Source organism: Pleurodeles waltl, chromosome 11, assembly GCF_031143425.1.
Source record: "Pleurodeles waltl isolate 20211129_DDA chromosome 11, aPleWal1.hap1.20221129, whole genome shotgun sequence".
Lineage (NCBI taxonomy): Eukaryota > Metazoa > Chordata > Amphibia > Caudata > Salamandridae > Pleurodeles > Pleurodeles waltl.
In genome coordinates, this window is record NC_090450.1 from 704839236 (window position 1) to 704854871 (window position 15636).

At 41.0% G+C, this 15636-nt stretch overlaps 1 protein-coding gene across 29 annotated transcripts in view; it reads left to right on the forward strand.

Annotated features, from left to right (window-relative positions):
* Positions 1 to 15636, forward strand: part of CAMK2B (calcium/calmodulin dependent protein kinase II beta) — a 704764-nt gene that overhangs the window by 573003 nt on the left and 116125 nt on the right. For 18 of the 29 annotated variants that reach the window (XM_069214308.1, XM_069214303.1, XM_069214316.1 and 15 more), the window contains one exon: positions 7801 to 7845. The exons of the other annotated variants lie outside the window; for them this stretch is intronic. In XM_069214308.1, coding sequence (XP_069070409.1) covers positions 7801 to 7845 — 45 coding nt within the window. The remainder of the gene's footprint in view (positions 1 to 7800; positions 7846 to 15636) is intronic. 29 annotated transcript variants of the gene reach the window in all.

Sequence of the window (15636 nt, forward strand, 5' to 3'; positions counted from 1 at the left end):
TGTGCTTCTATTAGCCAACACAGTTGCATTAATGAAAAACGGATTCTAATTGTCTTAAATTCAGCGATGCTACCAGTATGTTAAACAGGTCTCTTAAACATTGCTCTACCAACTAAACTATTTTAGCTCAAAAAGGCATATTGCTTCAGAATCAACATTACCTCAGAAGTACTCAAAAGGGAAATTCATTACTTGCTGAACAGGAGTCTTGTCTTGATTTGTGCCTAAACCCACAAACTTACCAGTTTGTCCTATTACAGGAAGACTACCTGGAGAGCAACCAGAAATGTGCTCACTTTGACATAGGTGTTAGTTATAAGTTATTCATGAAGGTTGTATGTTTGGACATGTTAAGGATGTTGTAGTTATAAAATTATTTATGAAAACTACCCTAGATAGTCGGGAACTGTTGCGCTATAGTCCCATCACAGGACAGCCACTATTGCAAAGATTACCCCGGTTAGTGAGTCACTAAAATGTAGCCTCTTTTTTTTTGGCATACAAGCTTGCGACCTAGCTACATTCAACAGGTCTTTCCTAAGTATTCCCCTTCTGTATCGTTAGACGTGTGTGGGAACCTATGGTGCATTCTGTAATATAAAATTAGTTGTCAGGATAACCACTTTTTTCTTGTCTTGCTGCGTAACCTTGGAATAATTTCCCATGTAGCTCGTAACTAGTCCATCCCTAGAACTTTTTAGAAAACAAAAAACTACCATATGTCATTTATTGCCGATTAGAGTTCTTCCTACCCACCAATAACCCTCTACTGCCTCGTGGGGTGAGGAGATCATTTTTATGCAGGTGGAGGTTCCTATGATTACAGCCTCAGAAACCCTGGATATTTGTTGTTTAACAAATTTACCATTTTCCAAAGCCTATATTATTTTTATTCGACTTTTTTATTACTACTTAACTGCTCACTCACAAGATTTTGATATCAGTAGCGCAAAGCCTTTGGAGAAACAACAGTAGCACACCAGTTATGCAGAGCTTAGGCCCATTTAACCATATCTTCATGCCTTACCATTTGAGACTCGAGACAGTAGATCCTTAAATATAGCAACTGGTAGGGTCTCTACGAAAAAGGCTAAAAATTCAAGTTCACTTCTTTGTTGACAAATACCTGTAACCAGAAGGTGTTCCCATACACCTGACATCTGAAATGACAATGCAGTAACCAAGTACAGTTTCTGTATAAAAAGGAAGAGAATGCACGATTGTAAATCCGACAGCTGGCAGTCAGTCGATATCTTCCCATTAGATTCATAGCTAGTACAGTAGACAAACCACATTAGAGTATCAAGGAACATACTCGCTGTGCTTTCTCCCTATAATAGCTGCCTATGAAGAACAGAATTCTTAAAAGGAACTAGTGTGTTCATTAGGCTCACAGAATGTGCCTGAACTGTTAGGCATGCGGTTGTGGAAGACAGCTTTAGAATAATTCACTTTCCTGTGCTGAAAACTGAATATGTGTGTATATATATATATATATATATATATATATATATATATATATATATATATATATATATATATATATATATATATACATGAAAATGGATTCTTATCTTGGCTACTTCAAGTTCCTAAAACAAACGAGTCTCTGAAAACATTTATTTTACTTTGTTTGTTTTGTATTTTTAAAGTGTTGCAAATCGGGCCTACTTTGTTATGGCTTTGAGCATATTAAAAAAAAATCCACCATTTTCTGCTTAATTTAAAATGTTTACATTTGAATGTAGTAATTTATAAGGTATACAGTGCAACGTTTTTATAGACAATATTTTAAAATGTGTTTTATCATTTTCTTATATTTAACTCACAAAAATAATAAGTTTGAGGCCAGTGTGAACCCATGCAGGAAGGTGCAACTGCTGACAAAAGTAAGTTGTAAAAAGTAAAAAGAAAAATGAAATGTCCAGAGGACAACTTATTTGAAGGGTCTGCTAACCATAGGAAAATAAATACCTCAATTTTAAACATGAGATCAGTCTGCAAATAGTGTCATGCACTTGTAAAAAATCTACTGCAGCACATTTAAATGGAAGATTTAAAATCTTTATCTACCAAAATGTTAATGTTTTAAAATTAAGCTGGCATTAAGCGAGAGAGGATGGATAGTCTGAGTAAACGGATGTGGAAACGGGGATGCTGGACGTAGGAAAGATCTCTTTCATTACCAATTTTGATCCCATTAAAATAGATTTGCCATACATGTCTAAAAATCTATCCATGACCTTGCATATTTTTAAACAGCCGAGTTAAAAGGGCAATTACTTCCACCCACTTCACAGGAAATGTTTTAAATTGAACATCTATTTAGCAATATAGCATAATTTTGTCAACAATTAAGAATGACATGTTCATTAGAAATCTGCGGTGGACTTACAGGAGACGTCTAGGGAATCAACTTACAGAAAGCTATTGTTGAAAGTACATTTCACTGAGACTGACAGCCTTATTTCTGGCATGAATGAGGACGAGATCTGCGAATTTATAGAAAATGTGTCCTCATTTTAATGTTTCTGAATGCCAGCTGTAATTTCGAGGGCAAAATGAAACCCACCATTTTGTTCATTTTCTCCGGTCTGCTCTATTAAAAGTATTTAAATGCTATAGCTCCTGTTCCACGTGGCATTTAGGTGTCCCACACTTTTGTGATGAATACAGAATATTAGCATTGTAATTGTTCAATGGAACTCTGTGGTTTAGCTGCATTAGAAAAGTGAGGAATTAACTGAAAGCCTGCTGCTTCTTTTACTTAGAATGTCAGGCTTTTCTCCCTGAGGAAGATATTTCTGAAATTATAGAAAATGTGTCCTGATTCTGGCATCTGAAACACTAATAATTTTTGTGAGCAAATAATTTTCTCTTGAACATGGTGAAATCATCTTTAGAACTTGCCATTGTTCTTAAAACTAGCATATCACCACCTTCAAATGACTATATTCTTACTAAAATCTGTTATCGCCTTTTTGTTCCTTTTTCGCACTGATTCATATATGCAGTTGGTGTTTGAGCTACCGCCAGAATGCACAATCTTGTTTGAGTGACAATGTACTCTTCAATATCACATTCATTAGTATTCATGCAAACGCACCTTTTTGTAAGTCTCAAACACATGGGTGTCAATTCACCAAAACACCCGGGGTAGAGGAAGTGACATCATATAACCTTAACCCTCATGACATCACAATAGTTGCACTCTTACCCTAACTCACTCAATCTTACTCTCTTGCTCACTCTTATTCTGTCCCACCTATACATTCTCGCTCACTCATCTTTACACACGCTCACTATCCCACATACGAACATACATGCTCACACACGCACTCTCACCTGAATTCTCTCTCACCCACATGCATGCATAAAAGATATACTGAAAAGTACTTTAATTCACTTACCTAAGATGCCAGTAAAGGTCCTGCTGTTCCACCTTTTTATTATTTTAATAGTGAAAGATAGATTATTAATCACTAATAATGTAATAGAAAAATCAGCAAAAAAGGAGGCTGAAGCCTGGTAATGCGAGCTACCACTGTGTTCTTGGCACTAATATTGCCACTTCTGAGGCTGGGGGTCACATAGGCGCTGCCAGGGGTCACAAAGGGCAAGCCAGGGGTCGCAGCTGCAACCCCTAAATGATTTCCATGCTCAAACCAGGCTTTCCCTACTGTGCATTTCAGTGGATCAAAATGGCACAGTCTTAACACTAAAGCAAATCCAACATCTGTTCGTCTAGTAATGTTTCATCTAAATAGTCACATGAAAAAACACCCAATCTAACAAATAATTTTGGGAATTTCATCCCTGATTTTAAGGGTTTGATTCACAATAGCAATATTACTGAAAGGGGGGGCACTCCGATGGCTCTCTGACTCCCACCTGTTAGTATCTACCTGGGCGTGCCCTCTTTTTTTGGATGATATTACTTGAGTGGAGGTTGAAGCACTTGGTACAATGGCAACTGTGTTACTGGGCTAGAGAGAGCCTACTGCGCATGCATGTTTGGCTGGCCTGAGACAGCCGGCCAAACATATATGCGCACTGAGTTCTTGACATCTCTAATGCCCGCCCCTTTTACTACAAAACGATAATTAACCTAGTTTAATATTGTTTTGTAGTAAAAGTTTTGCAGCTGCTGCTGCTGGTGGGGGAGGTGAGGCTCATGTAGGTGTGACAAATACAGAACTGTCTTGTAGGTGTGACAAATACAGAACACATTACTTACTTCCATTCAGTAGTGCCAAAGCAGGCAATGTCTGCTAAAAATCCTGAAACCTTCCAAGCTCTAAAAGCTTTTTCTCCAGACAGCATGTGCCCTGCTGCAACCCCTGCTCTTTCTAGCAGAGCCTGCGGTTAATAGCGGTGGTTATATGGTACGTGGAGTGGTTTTTGGAGGTCCCATCTGAGTTTCATTTAGAATGGGCCACTCTTCTTTTTTCCATCTTGGCCGTTCCCCCGTTCCATTTTAGCAATTTATTATGCATTTCACAGCGTCGCAAATCTGTCACGCACGCCATAAAGGATGGGTGAGAGAATCAGCCTAGAATCCTCTGTTTTTGCGTCCTAATAACTGTACAATGTGATAAGTGCATTTTGGTCCATCCATGACTGAAACATCATCACAGACATCTTCTCCTTGTGATGCTGCGCTATGTACTAATTACAACTTTCCATCACTTGCGACATCACTGACTTTAAAGTTCCCCTCACACTTTTCAGTACGTTGAATTTGTCCTCCGATGTCAGGAGTGCTAAGGAAGATGAGTCAAAACTTACCTGTGTCATAGACTCCTCCACCTTGTATACCATTGCTCGTATTCCTTCACATTCCAACTGCTGTTGTCCCGTGGGCCCTATTTATTTCACTGACAGAAAGACCATTGTTTGGAACTACGCGTGTGTTTTTTCCTGTAAAAAAACTGTAAACTGTACACTTGTATAGCGCACTACTCACCCATTAGGGTCTCAAGGCACTGTATGCATACCGCTGTGGAACCCCTCCTGGCTTTTCCCTGTGAGGCACCCACTCCTGGACAGCCCCAGGGTGAAGCCAGGCATCCAAGCGCTGTGAGGGCCGTTGTGGAGATTAAGCAAGCTATTGCCCAGAGTTACAGAGTGGGACCCATTAATTAGATTAGGCACTGAGGCGAGAATTAACGGGTCCAAGGGAATTGAGCCCAAGACCTGCCACAGTGGGAATTGAACCCTGGTCCCGGACCAGATCTCTGCAACAGGGTCTGCCACTCCAGCCATTGTGCTACACTTCTCCACTTCTTTTTCAGGTGGTATTAGATGGTACATCTCCCTGCTTAAGGGTACGATTCTCCCTCTCTCTTTTTTGATACAAGTGTTGCCATTTCTGTTTATGTTTTTTGTCTCCCCACTAAAATAACCTGCACGACGGGTTGGTGAAACATCAATTTCTCTCTATTTTGCCAAAAGGTTTTGTACAGAAGGTTTCCAATTGGTTAGTATTTAAGCTGTTTTGGTCTGTACTTTCCTGGCTCTTTGTTGCTGAGAACAGTTTTTAAACAGTTGAACGCTGAGGAGAGGTCACATTGATCGCAGTGGCTAGTAGCAGGCACCCTCGTTTTAACAAACCACTGCAAAAAACACATTTTCACTGACTGACTAGTTGAAAAACAACATCCGGCACAAATGTTTTCTTATGTCTCTTGGTCAAATGACAACACTAAATTCCCCTCCAACACTGAAAATGTGCTCGGCAGTGGTGCAATCTATGTTATCCCGAATTTGTTGGTTGCGTATAAAGTGTAGACATCCCCACTAGAGCAGCAAGGAGCACAATCATAATATGACTGTTTGTCATTGTTGGGGTAGGTTTTGGATTTCTAGATCTCGGAATTCATTTCAGACCTTTGAAAAGAATAAACTTCATGTGGCACCCTTTATCCATAAAAAGAGGGCACTGGCATTCCCCTCCAAATCACTAGAAACTTGTGGCATTCCACATTTTCTTCATGCACAGGCACAAGAGATTCTTGTGGTCCTTGTGCAGGCTTTGGACGATTACATCAGGCTTTTGGCATGGTTCTCTAGTATCATTGAAGAGTTAGAAACAATGGATAGCCATGGTGCCCATCCTTTGGAGATTCATTGGTACTGCTTCCCGAGATTGTCTCAACCTCCTCCCTAAAAAAGCCTCAAACGCTACACATTGTGCCTCAATCAGATAGCACATTTTCCGAACAGAGTATTAACAATTCATGAAAATGATCACATACTTGTGGTTGGGGAAGAATATATGTGTCCCACCTTGATTTCACACTTTTTGCAGTTTCTTGTTAATCTGTTAAACATGGTTGAACGAATTGCTTCATACTGTGTTACGTCCCAGTATTTATCTATGTAAACTAAGGCAAAATCGACCATTTATAAATTTTGTCTGGATGTCTGTACTAAGCAAAGAGCTATTTATTTCAATTACTGAAGTGTGCAAAAAAAAACTCTGGATTGGTTTCTCGGAGGGTCTGTCTTTGGTAGCAGAGTCGAGCCCTCAGAGTTTTAAGGTATGTGTACATGTTTTAAGAGTGTGTGCGCCTTAACATTTGACGTATTTATCCCAATGGCCCTTGTAGCTTTAAAATTGGACAACTGTTTCTCAGGCCTTTCATGGCTTTTGATTCGGTTAACCGCTTCCCAGCCCCTGTATGATTTAGGAATGCGGTAATGTCCTCATGGTACATTGGTAGCTTCCATCTGAAGTCCCATCTCACTGGACCCTCTATGCCTTTAGATTGAGGTAAACTCTCCCCAGTTCCTATGTGACTTTGAATTGGGATAACCTCTTCCCAGTCCTAATGTGACGTCTGAATAGGTTATCCTCTTCCCAGTCCCTTAGTGACTTGAGATTGGGGAGTTTACTGTTCCTGTTCAAAGTTCCTGGACACTCTGTATTTTTAAGCGGCAGTATCGCCCACCTTGGTCTCAGAGGCTGCAAGGGGACAGAGAAGGAGAGGGATTTGGCTTGACTTTGATCACATGATTCAGTTCTGATTTTCCGCTCACATTCTCCAAATTCATGTTTTTTTGGATTCTCTGCTCTCTGCCTCTTTAGTTTTCTTTTTCAGCCATTCGCCTTTTGCTGAACTAATTACTTTTTGCCTTTTTCCTCCGTGTCTGTCTCTCTCGTTTACCTCGGAGTCTTTTGCTTTCTCTCTTTCTCTGTTTCCTGTTCATTTTTGTCTTCTAATCTCTCCATACCGCCTCGTCCTCTTTGTTTCCATTGGTCTTCTCTTATGTCCCCTTCACCTGTACATGCCTATCCTCTCCTTTGCCATCTCTTCTGCTCCATAATTTACTTTTTCCTTTTTTCCTTTTTCCCTCTTTCATTATCTCCCCGTCAAAACGTGTCACCCATCTTTCTTGCTCACTTTCGCTCTTATTTCTTTTTTTATTGAACCTCTTTCTGATCCTACAAATCTCACACGTAATAAACCTTTTCTCTACCTTCACTTTCCTCTTGGTGCATATCATATTTGCCTCCTCTTGTTTACTTCTCTCCTTTCTTTATTTCTTTCTTCCATTGTCTATCTCTTATTTCTATCTTTTCTTTCTCACTTATTCTCTTTCTTATTCTTCTGTCGTCGTCCTTTCTTCAATCTTTATTCATTTATAATTCCATTTTGCTCTTTCACTCTTGGTCTTTCATTTTCTCTTTACTTGATTTATATTTTTCTCTCATTTTTCCTCTCATTCTCCTTTTTCATGTTATGTTACCCCCTCCTTGTTTTTGTTTTCTTCTGGTCGTGCTTTCTCCTGTTCCAGGAACCTCAGACCACCGTTATCCATAACCCTCTGGATGGGATTAAGGTATTTCCATCTTCTCTTTCCCTTTCTCTGTGGAGAAGTCGTGAGCCAAACATGAAACTTTAATCTACATTATTTGCTCATGTACACTCTGCTGTTACTGTTTTATGCCCAACCTAGATTACACCTGTTTTACCATCAGCTAAGTGGTATTTTCTGCATACCAGGTTTAGGTTAAATAACTCGCGTCACTTTGTGGAATCCTACTTCAATTGAAATCTAAAAATGGGTCGCAATCTTTGTTTAAAGGATGAGTGATGATGGGTGCATGTGTGTAGGAGGAGACCTACTCCATCACTCGCCTGCAGTAAGACACTACATAGTGTGGAGGATACAGTCCCTAGTTGTGGGATACAGGGTTCAGCAGAGGAGACAGAAATGTCGGGCAAAATGGCAACTCCCTCCCAAAAAAAAAATAGGGCAACCTCACCCAGGTGACTGACAACCACATCTGACAATAAGAACAATCACTCCAGGAATTCTACAGTTGTTGGCTAATGGAATTATGCCACATCCGGTATGAGTCACAATGCTGCTAGTGATAGCCTTTTGCTCTCAGGAGACTCTTATTCTCCGGATACCACCACATCCCCCGAAAGTGACTGTTACAGGTGCACCTGGCCTTACTAACAGAATCATTCTGAACTGGAAGCTAGACTCGCATGAGCGGAACACACCGAGCTATGAGGATAACCATAATAGCTCCACGTCATGGGGTGGGACTATTCCTTAGGTCGAACGTGAGAAATGGGGTCCTAGAGGAATACCGTAGACTACTGTTTGTGATTCAGCCATAGACACTCCTCTAGCTCAGAGCTTCGGTGGATGCCCATGTAGCCTGAACTATTGTAGTGAGGAGATTGCTCAGGATACTGTTGTGTCTTAAATAAAGGCTGAGCTGCTCTGTCACTGAAGTAAACCTTTCTAGCGTATGATGTGGCTGCATGAAATGTGTTGATAGTCATAATCTGGCCCTCATCGTGGCGGTGTTAGCGTTTTATTAAAAATGTCTTCTCCGATTGTAACACATGGTTATTTATTTTAAAGGACATGGGCTCACCTCTTACAAATAGAGGGCCCTTGAGAGGCAGAGGCTAAGCTTTGAATGTCTATTCAAGCTGAGCTTCCTCCCGCCTTTAAGTCCGGTGTTGTCAGAGCAAGACCAATGATAAAATGGGCAGCGCCATCACACTGCTGTTGGTCTTCCCATTTCTTTGTGTCTGCAGCAAAAACTAGCAACCACAGCAGCAAAGCAGATCAAGCACAAAATGGGCATGAGGACTGAGAAAACATATGGAATATTTTCTATAGACAAAGGGGATCTCAACGACAAACAGTGGAGGAACTGTGGAGGCCCGGCTGCTGCCATTGCCTGACTAGTTCTGAAAATGTATGCACAAGGTAAAATTGTGAGGATGTGAAGTCTGGGTAGTTCATTCGTGTCAACACCCAAGCAAACCAAAGCATCCACTGTGTATATCCGGAAACATTTAGCCAATAAAAGCTGTCAGAAGTCCGTGCTCCCACCAAAAGGCTTGGTGGAGGGGCCACATTTCACCCCAAAACATTTTGATGTAATATCTGAAGAAGTGTTTTTTGTTTAAGAAGGAGGCATATCAACCACCTCATTAGAAAATCTAGTTCATCACATCTATTTATAAGCCCATGTTCTCTGCCAAAGACTTCTTATTTACACCAGCAGCAATAGTGTTAACCTCCTCCAAAAGAATCATTGCAAAATCGTGCTTTTTTCTTCGTTTCCTCATTATTTTCCCTCCTCCCTTCGGTTCACCATGCCTTAACTCGAGTGATTTATTGTCACCTCCTCTGTGTATCCCACGAGGGTTAAAGTTGAAATCCAACAGTTAAGTAGGTGTTCTTGAATTTACTTCCTATGTTCAGTGAGAAATTACATTTTATAGCGTAGCAGAACACGTGAAATCATTCATGCGCCCATGTCCTTTATTTCCATCCTTCCAACCACAGGTCATGGGGTGCTCCTTCAGTAACGGAAGATGTCAAGATTCTGTCCCCAGTAAGACACTGTTATAATGTGGGTGAGCAATGCCTTTGCGACATTTAGATATTAGCTCTTCCACAACGCTAGGGGACCAAGCACAACACACACATGCTGTAGGGACAGCCTTTCTTATTGCCAGAAGTGGCAAGAATGGGAATAACAAACCAAAAGAGAGAAATAAGATGTTAGGTGAAAAAGAATGGAATGGAAAGGAGGTGGCCCAAAGAACGAATGGTCAGAGATGTCAGATGTGCAAACACGTATCAGGACATCACACTTAGCTACCGGGGGCATCACATAGGCTGTGACTATGTGCATCCAAAACTCAGTTGCCGTGAACGTTAAAAATCAAATGTACATCGGATTCTTAACTCCTCCTTAATCCGAGGACAGTCTGGGAGGAGATTGCTTCACTAGAGAGCTTGTTTGCTGAATCCTCTTCAGAATCAATTCTTAAGTAATAGGAGGTGCCCTAACAAAACTCAGTGAGAATTGTGTTTTAGATGAATGAGCTTTATTTGTGATGGAGGAATTCACTTGACAAATGCTTAAGCAGTCCTCGTGCAGTGAAGAGTTGAAGAACCTAGTCTTGCAGGCTTTACAAAAGATTTACTGATTAGCCATAAGACGCAGGTGGAGATAATGTTTCCTTCCTTATACCGTTAAGGCACCTGGTTGAACACTGTACTCTAAAAATGAATTGGCAGTCGTGCCCATCTATGGGGAGAAGCAGCCCCTAACGAAGAACGTCCCCTCTTACTTGGTGCGCTGAAGCAAAGTAACAAAATTAAAATAACAACCGTAGGACAACAGTTTTGAGAAAACACTGCAAATTCAACGTTAGAAGCCTCTCTGCAGTGGCCATAATTCTGACAACCATTGCCTTCGTATTACACAACGTGGCACAGGCATTCTGTCACTACATTGACCATCCTATAAGCCACTGAAGATCCGGGCTCGTGGCTATACTTAACAAATGCCCCCTCCAGGCTTTCTCCTCCCTCTATATCTAAAAGACGGTATGGCCTGATGTACTAATCCCAGTTCTCAAACCAGGATGTACGAATGGCACACAAACTGGTTTGCAAACAGGGATACAATTTGCTATTCTATCTATGAACAAAGGGGTTGCATCGCGCAACGTCTTTTGATAGTGTCTCAAAATGTCCAGCATGATTATTATCAGTTAGGGAAGTCTGGTAGGCTTTGTAATTGGCTACAAACACTGGGATGGTGGCTTGCAATGGACAGCTGACCACTACTGCGGCCTATGCATTACCAAATGGAAAACGTCTTTTTGTTTTTTAAGCAGTCCTGTGTCCCTAAAAGGGAGGGATTCTGCTTTTAAAAAACATTTTCAGTTTTTGAAGACATCGGAGAATGCATGCAGTGTTTCTTCTGAGCCCTGTTTGCATCTGTTCCCCCAGAGGCCATCTGAAACGATTCGCAAAGGGGACGCCGCCCGAACTCAGGTTACAGTATGTGATCAGTGGGCGTGTCATTGTGACTCACAATTACGAATGGACGATCCTTTCACAGTCCCTTATAACTGTAATTCCGAATGAGTCGCAGAACCCCTTTTGTGAGTTGCAAAGACTAGTCTGGCTTTCAAAAGAGGGTTTGGTACACTAAGTACACGATTTTGCAGTCCAATTCCTGCAATTTTTGTGAATCGCAGGTTTTGCAACAAGAATTGCAGGGTATGAGACAGCAAAATCGTGTCATTCATCAGTTCCTTAATTGCATTCTCCCTTGCCACTGTATTATGAATCTTTATGGGACTTTTACTTTTTATAGTCTGTAGTGCCATCTCTTGGGGTACCCTGCCAGCTCTTCATCAAGACTCTTTTGGGATATCTTGCTATGTGCTCCATCGCCATACCTAGGAGCATTTGAGATCATACTGATTGGTGCCTTAGAAGTCACCTCTCGATGAGCTAAATTTGATTAAGAAGAATACATTTGAATTTTGGAATAACATATTTTAAAGACAGTTCGAGGATTCAGTTCAGTCAAACCTTCTACGCAGCCTACCTCTTCCAAAATCTATAAATCAAAGACATACTTGCTAGTCCCCAATATGTTATCTTGTTACTTCTGCTTTCCTTTCCTTTATAACAATGTAAGTGGTACACCACTTATATCAGTAAAATTTCATTACAGCCATTTAAAGACAGTATAATCTACCCTAGCTGGTGAGTTAAATCAGCAAAAATAATAATTTGTTTTTGCCAGCGAGTGCCGCTAGCAGAGTATTTGTCCGATCAAGGGGCTGTAGCAACAATTATATGTAGTCTCATGTAAATACTGTGTAATAGCTCTAAATATATATATGCATTTAATAGGTGACTGCTCCACATTTTAATATCCACCAACCCTGGGCTCTAAACATCTCCATTTCGGATACTCCTAATTGCCAATGCAGTAGTAGGTACCCATTCCATTTCTAGTTAGTAGTGCTGCTTTGCTGCTTTTAGTTGCTTCTGCTGCCTGAGCTCTCTTGTATGTCTGTCAAAGGAGCTGTGTTTCTTCTCACTATGAATTGTGATGCTACTTCTGTCATAGCTCATCAAACTCGAGTTCTCCTAGACACATTTTCCTTGCACCTTATCTTGTCTAGCGTCTCACCATTCTGAGTGTTGCTGCATCAGTGCAGTGAAGAATCACTTGTGGCTTACTGACAACATGGCAGGTCCACTGACATCCCCCATAAGTTTTGTTTGGATATCTGTCTCCTTCTTTTTAATCAAATTCTTTCCTCTGAACCTGGAAGAGCTCCTTGCCATGAGTCTCAAAGTTTTGTCGCATTACCTAGAGACTTCTTTCTTGTCGGCTATGATCACCTTGTCAGCTCTGATCCTTTACACTCCTGTGCTTTTTTACTCTCTCCCTCATTCCTTCATCCATCTGATGGTTCAGATCCCCCTCCTACATGACAGTGATCACCCACTGTAATGGCACAAAGGCTCACTCCTACTCTTTATATGGCCCAAATCTCCAGGATCACTATTCTGTTGGTGGCCATGGAGGCCACATGCTACAAATCATCCCCAACTTGATGTCTGTTTCTCCGTCTCCCACAGGACCAGCTTTTAACAACTTTCTGAACGCCTTCTCTCAGGGTTTCACCTGAGGTGTCTTCCTGGCCTCATTCCCCTGATCCATTTGGCTCCTATCTACTGACCTGTGGACTGAAATGGTAACCATTGTGCTAAGAGTAGAAAAAGTATTTATCAGTGAGGGTATTCCATTAACCAACCCACATTCTATCCAGCAGAAGTGCTGGTAAACTTTATCGCTGTCCAATTTTGCACATAAGTCCAAGGGAATTCACAAAATATCTCCTATTTTCAGCTGTGACAAAACCAATGTGCTCTTCTGTAGTCAAAGTACACAAAACCCACAGCTTCTTGCAGTACTCAGTGGGAATCGATGATTCCACTGCATCGAAAGTTACTTAGTAGGTGATGAAGGCGTTCATTAATCAACAATGTCTTGACATCCTAAAGTGAATCAGAGAAAAGAAAAAGACAAATATTGCACTCAACATTTCACAGCCATACACAATCACCAACGTTCCCCAGGAGATATGTATTTTCATTTTCAGCATATGCTATTTTATGCAAAAAATTTGAGTGGCCAAATTGTCAGCCACTAAGGATCTTGTGAACAGTAGCTTCCTGAGGAGGCCAGGTGACAAGAGTAAACTCTTGGGAGGATGAGGGAGAAAGTGAGTGAGAGTGATGATTGTGCAACACATTCAGGAGAGTGGACTGCACCATGCTACCACAAGTTAAGGAGGTTTTCCCTGCAGTTTCTATATACTTCACCTGCTTAGTGTCAGAGACATAACAAGACTACCATGGGTGTTAATGCATGTAAGGAGAATGTACCCATGCGCCCTGTTGGGTAATAGTACATATTTGAAGTGCAGTGGTCCCTGTAATGGTCCAGGGCCCTGGTAGCAGTGTACATGCTGCACCATTGATTGTTAAGCTCCTGCTAACTCATCACGGGTGTAGAAATCAATGTTGAAGGGACTCGAGCCTGTGGCTAAAGAAACACATTACAAAATACTTGAAAAAACAGAAATGAAAAATGCCCCAACATAAAGAGTATAGTATCCTATTTACTACTGTTGTTAAGGGAGAGTAGGGGTGTCATGACTCATTTGCAGTTCTAATGATTCATGACCCCAGCCCCACACTACAGTGGTAACAATTAGCATATTACGTTCTTTGCATCTGTATCACCATCCAGGCCAACCTGGAAAGAATACAAGTGTGTGCCAGGGTTTGTCTTTATTCATTCCAGGTTGGCTTGGATTTTATATATATATATATGCAAACAAAGAGCAGGAAACCCTGGGTAGTGCCCAGGTTTTAGGTGGAGAGCAGCTCCTTTATGTGGAACAATCTACAACACCACCAACTCCAAACCTGGTCACCTTACCATTCCAGACACAGTGTTACAGCGTTGGAGTGGTAAAATACCATCCAAGCCAACCTCGAATGAATCAAGGCAACCCCTGACACACACTTGTTTTCTTTCCAGGTTGGCTTGGATGGTATTTCACCACTCCAAAGCTGTAATATTGTACCTGGAATGGTAAAAGGCTTTTGTCATTTTTCAGTTCGGCGTGGATGACACTTGCTAATCCTATGCTTAAAGACTTTGCTGTAAAAGTGTCAAAAGGCTTTGTCACTTTGTAGTTCAGTGTGGAAAAACTCTGCTTAAAATAGATATTTGTGGTGCGCAGATTTGGAGTGTTGACGATGTAGTGTTTCATATAAAGGAGCTGCTCTCGTCCTAACACTTGGGAACTGCCCAGGTTGCGATAGATAGATAGATAGATAGATAGATAGATAGATAGATAGATAGATAGATAGATAGATAGATAGATAGATAGATAGATATGGGTCATACACTTCCCATATATTTAGTCATATATCAGAAATACCTAAACAACCATCAGTTGTACGTGATCAGCATAGAACTGTGACAGTGTAAAATGGAAGCTGAAGTGTTTGACAAGTAACAGGAGAGAATTGGGATTAAAGTTTTTAAAAAAACAAGTGGTCAGAGGTGCATACACGCTGGCCGGTAAACCACCCCTGTGCTCCACTGCAGACCCATGCAGCATGCTACCTTCCTTGATGTCTATCATTATTAGTTATGAAACTAAACCCATGCATACCTGGTTCACCAAAATCACTCACACCTTATTTGACCATTAAACCAGTTGTAAATAACAACATGCTGTGATTTCTAATCAGCAGTAGAGTATATATTTTTCATATAAAGAACATTATGTTTAATTCCTGTGAGCCTAAATCGACCATACGGTGGCAGCTCCTAAATTAGACATAGAAAGGACTCGAGTATGAATAATAAATAATGTATGGACCACTGTGCTTGTGGCCCTTTAAACAGCCCCGAGACGCTCAAAAACCATGCAAACCTCTTTGTCTGTTTTGTGAGAATCTATGTCTGACGGGAGGTTAGCACAAGAAAGTGTTGTTTGTTAGGTTTCCCTCTCTTAATTCCTCGACCCTTCTTTTACTTCACACCTTCATCTTTTTCAGTTTAGTAGTTCCTGATACAAAATGTAGAGCACTAAACAATCACGCTTACACTAGTAGTTCTGCGGGACCTCATCTGCTGCACACTTGGTAAAGTGTTGGTGCAGTGCAGTGGCTCAGTTGGCAGTGGCAAGAGGTAGAGGATTTAAGGGGTTATACTCTCAGTTTCCGCCAAATGTTTAAACACCATTT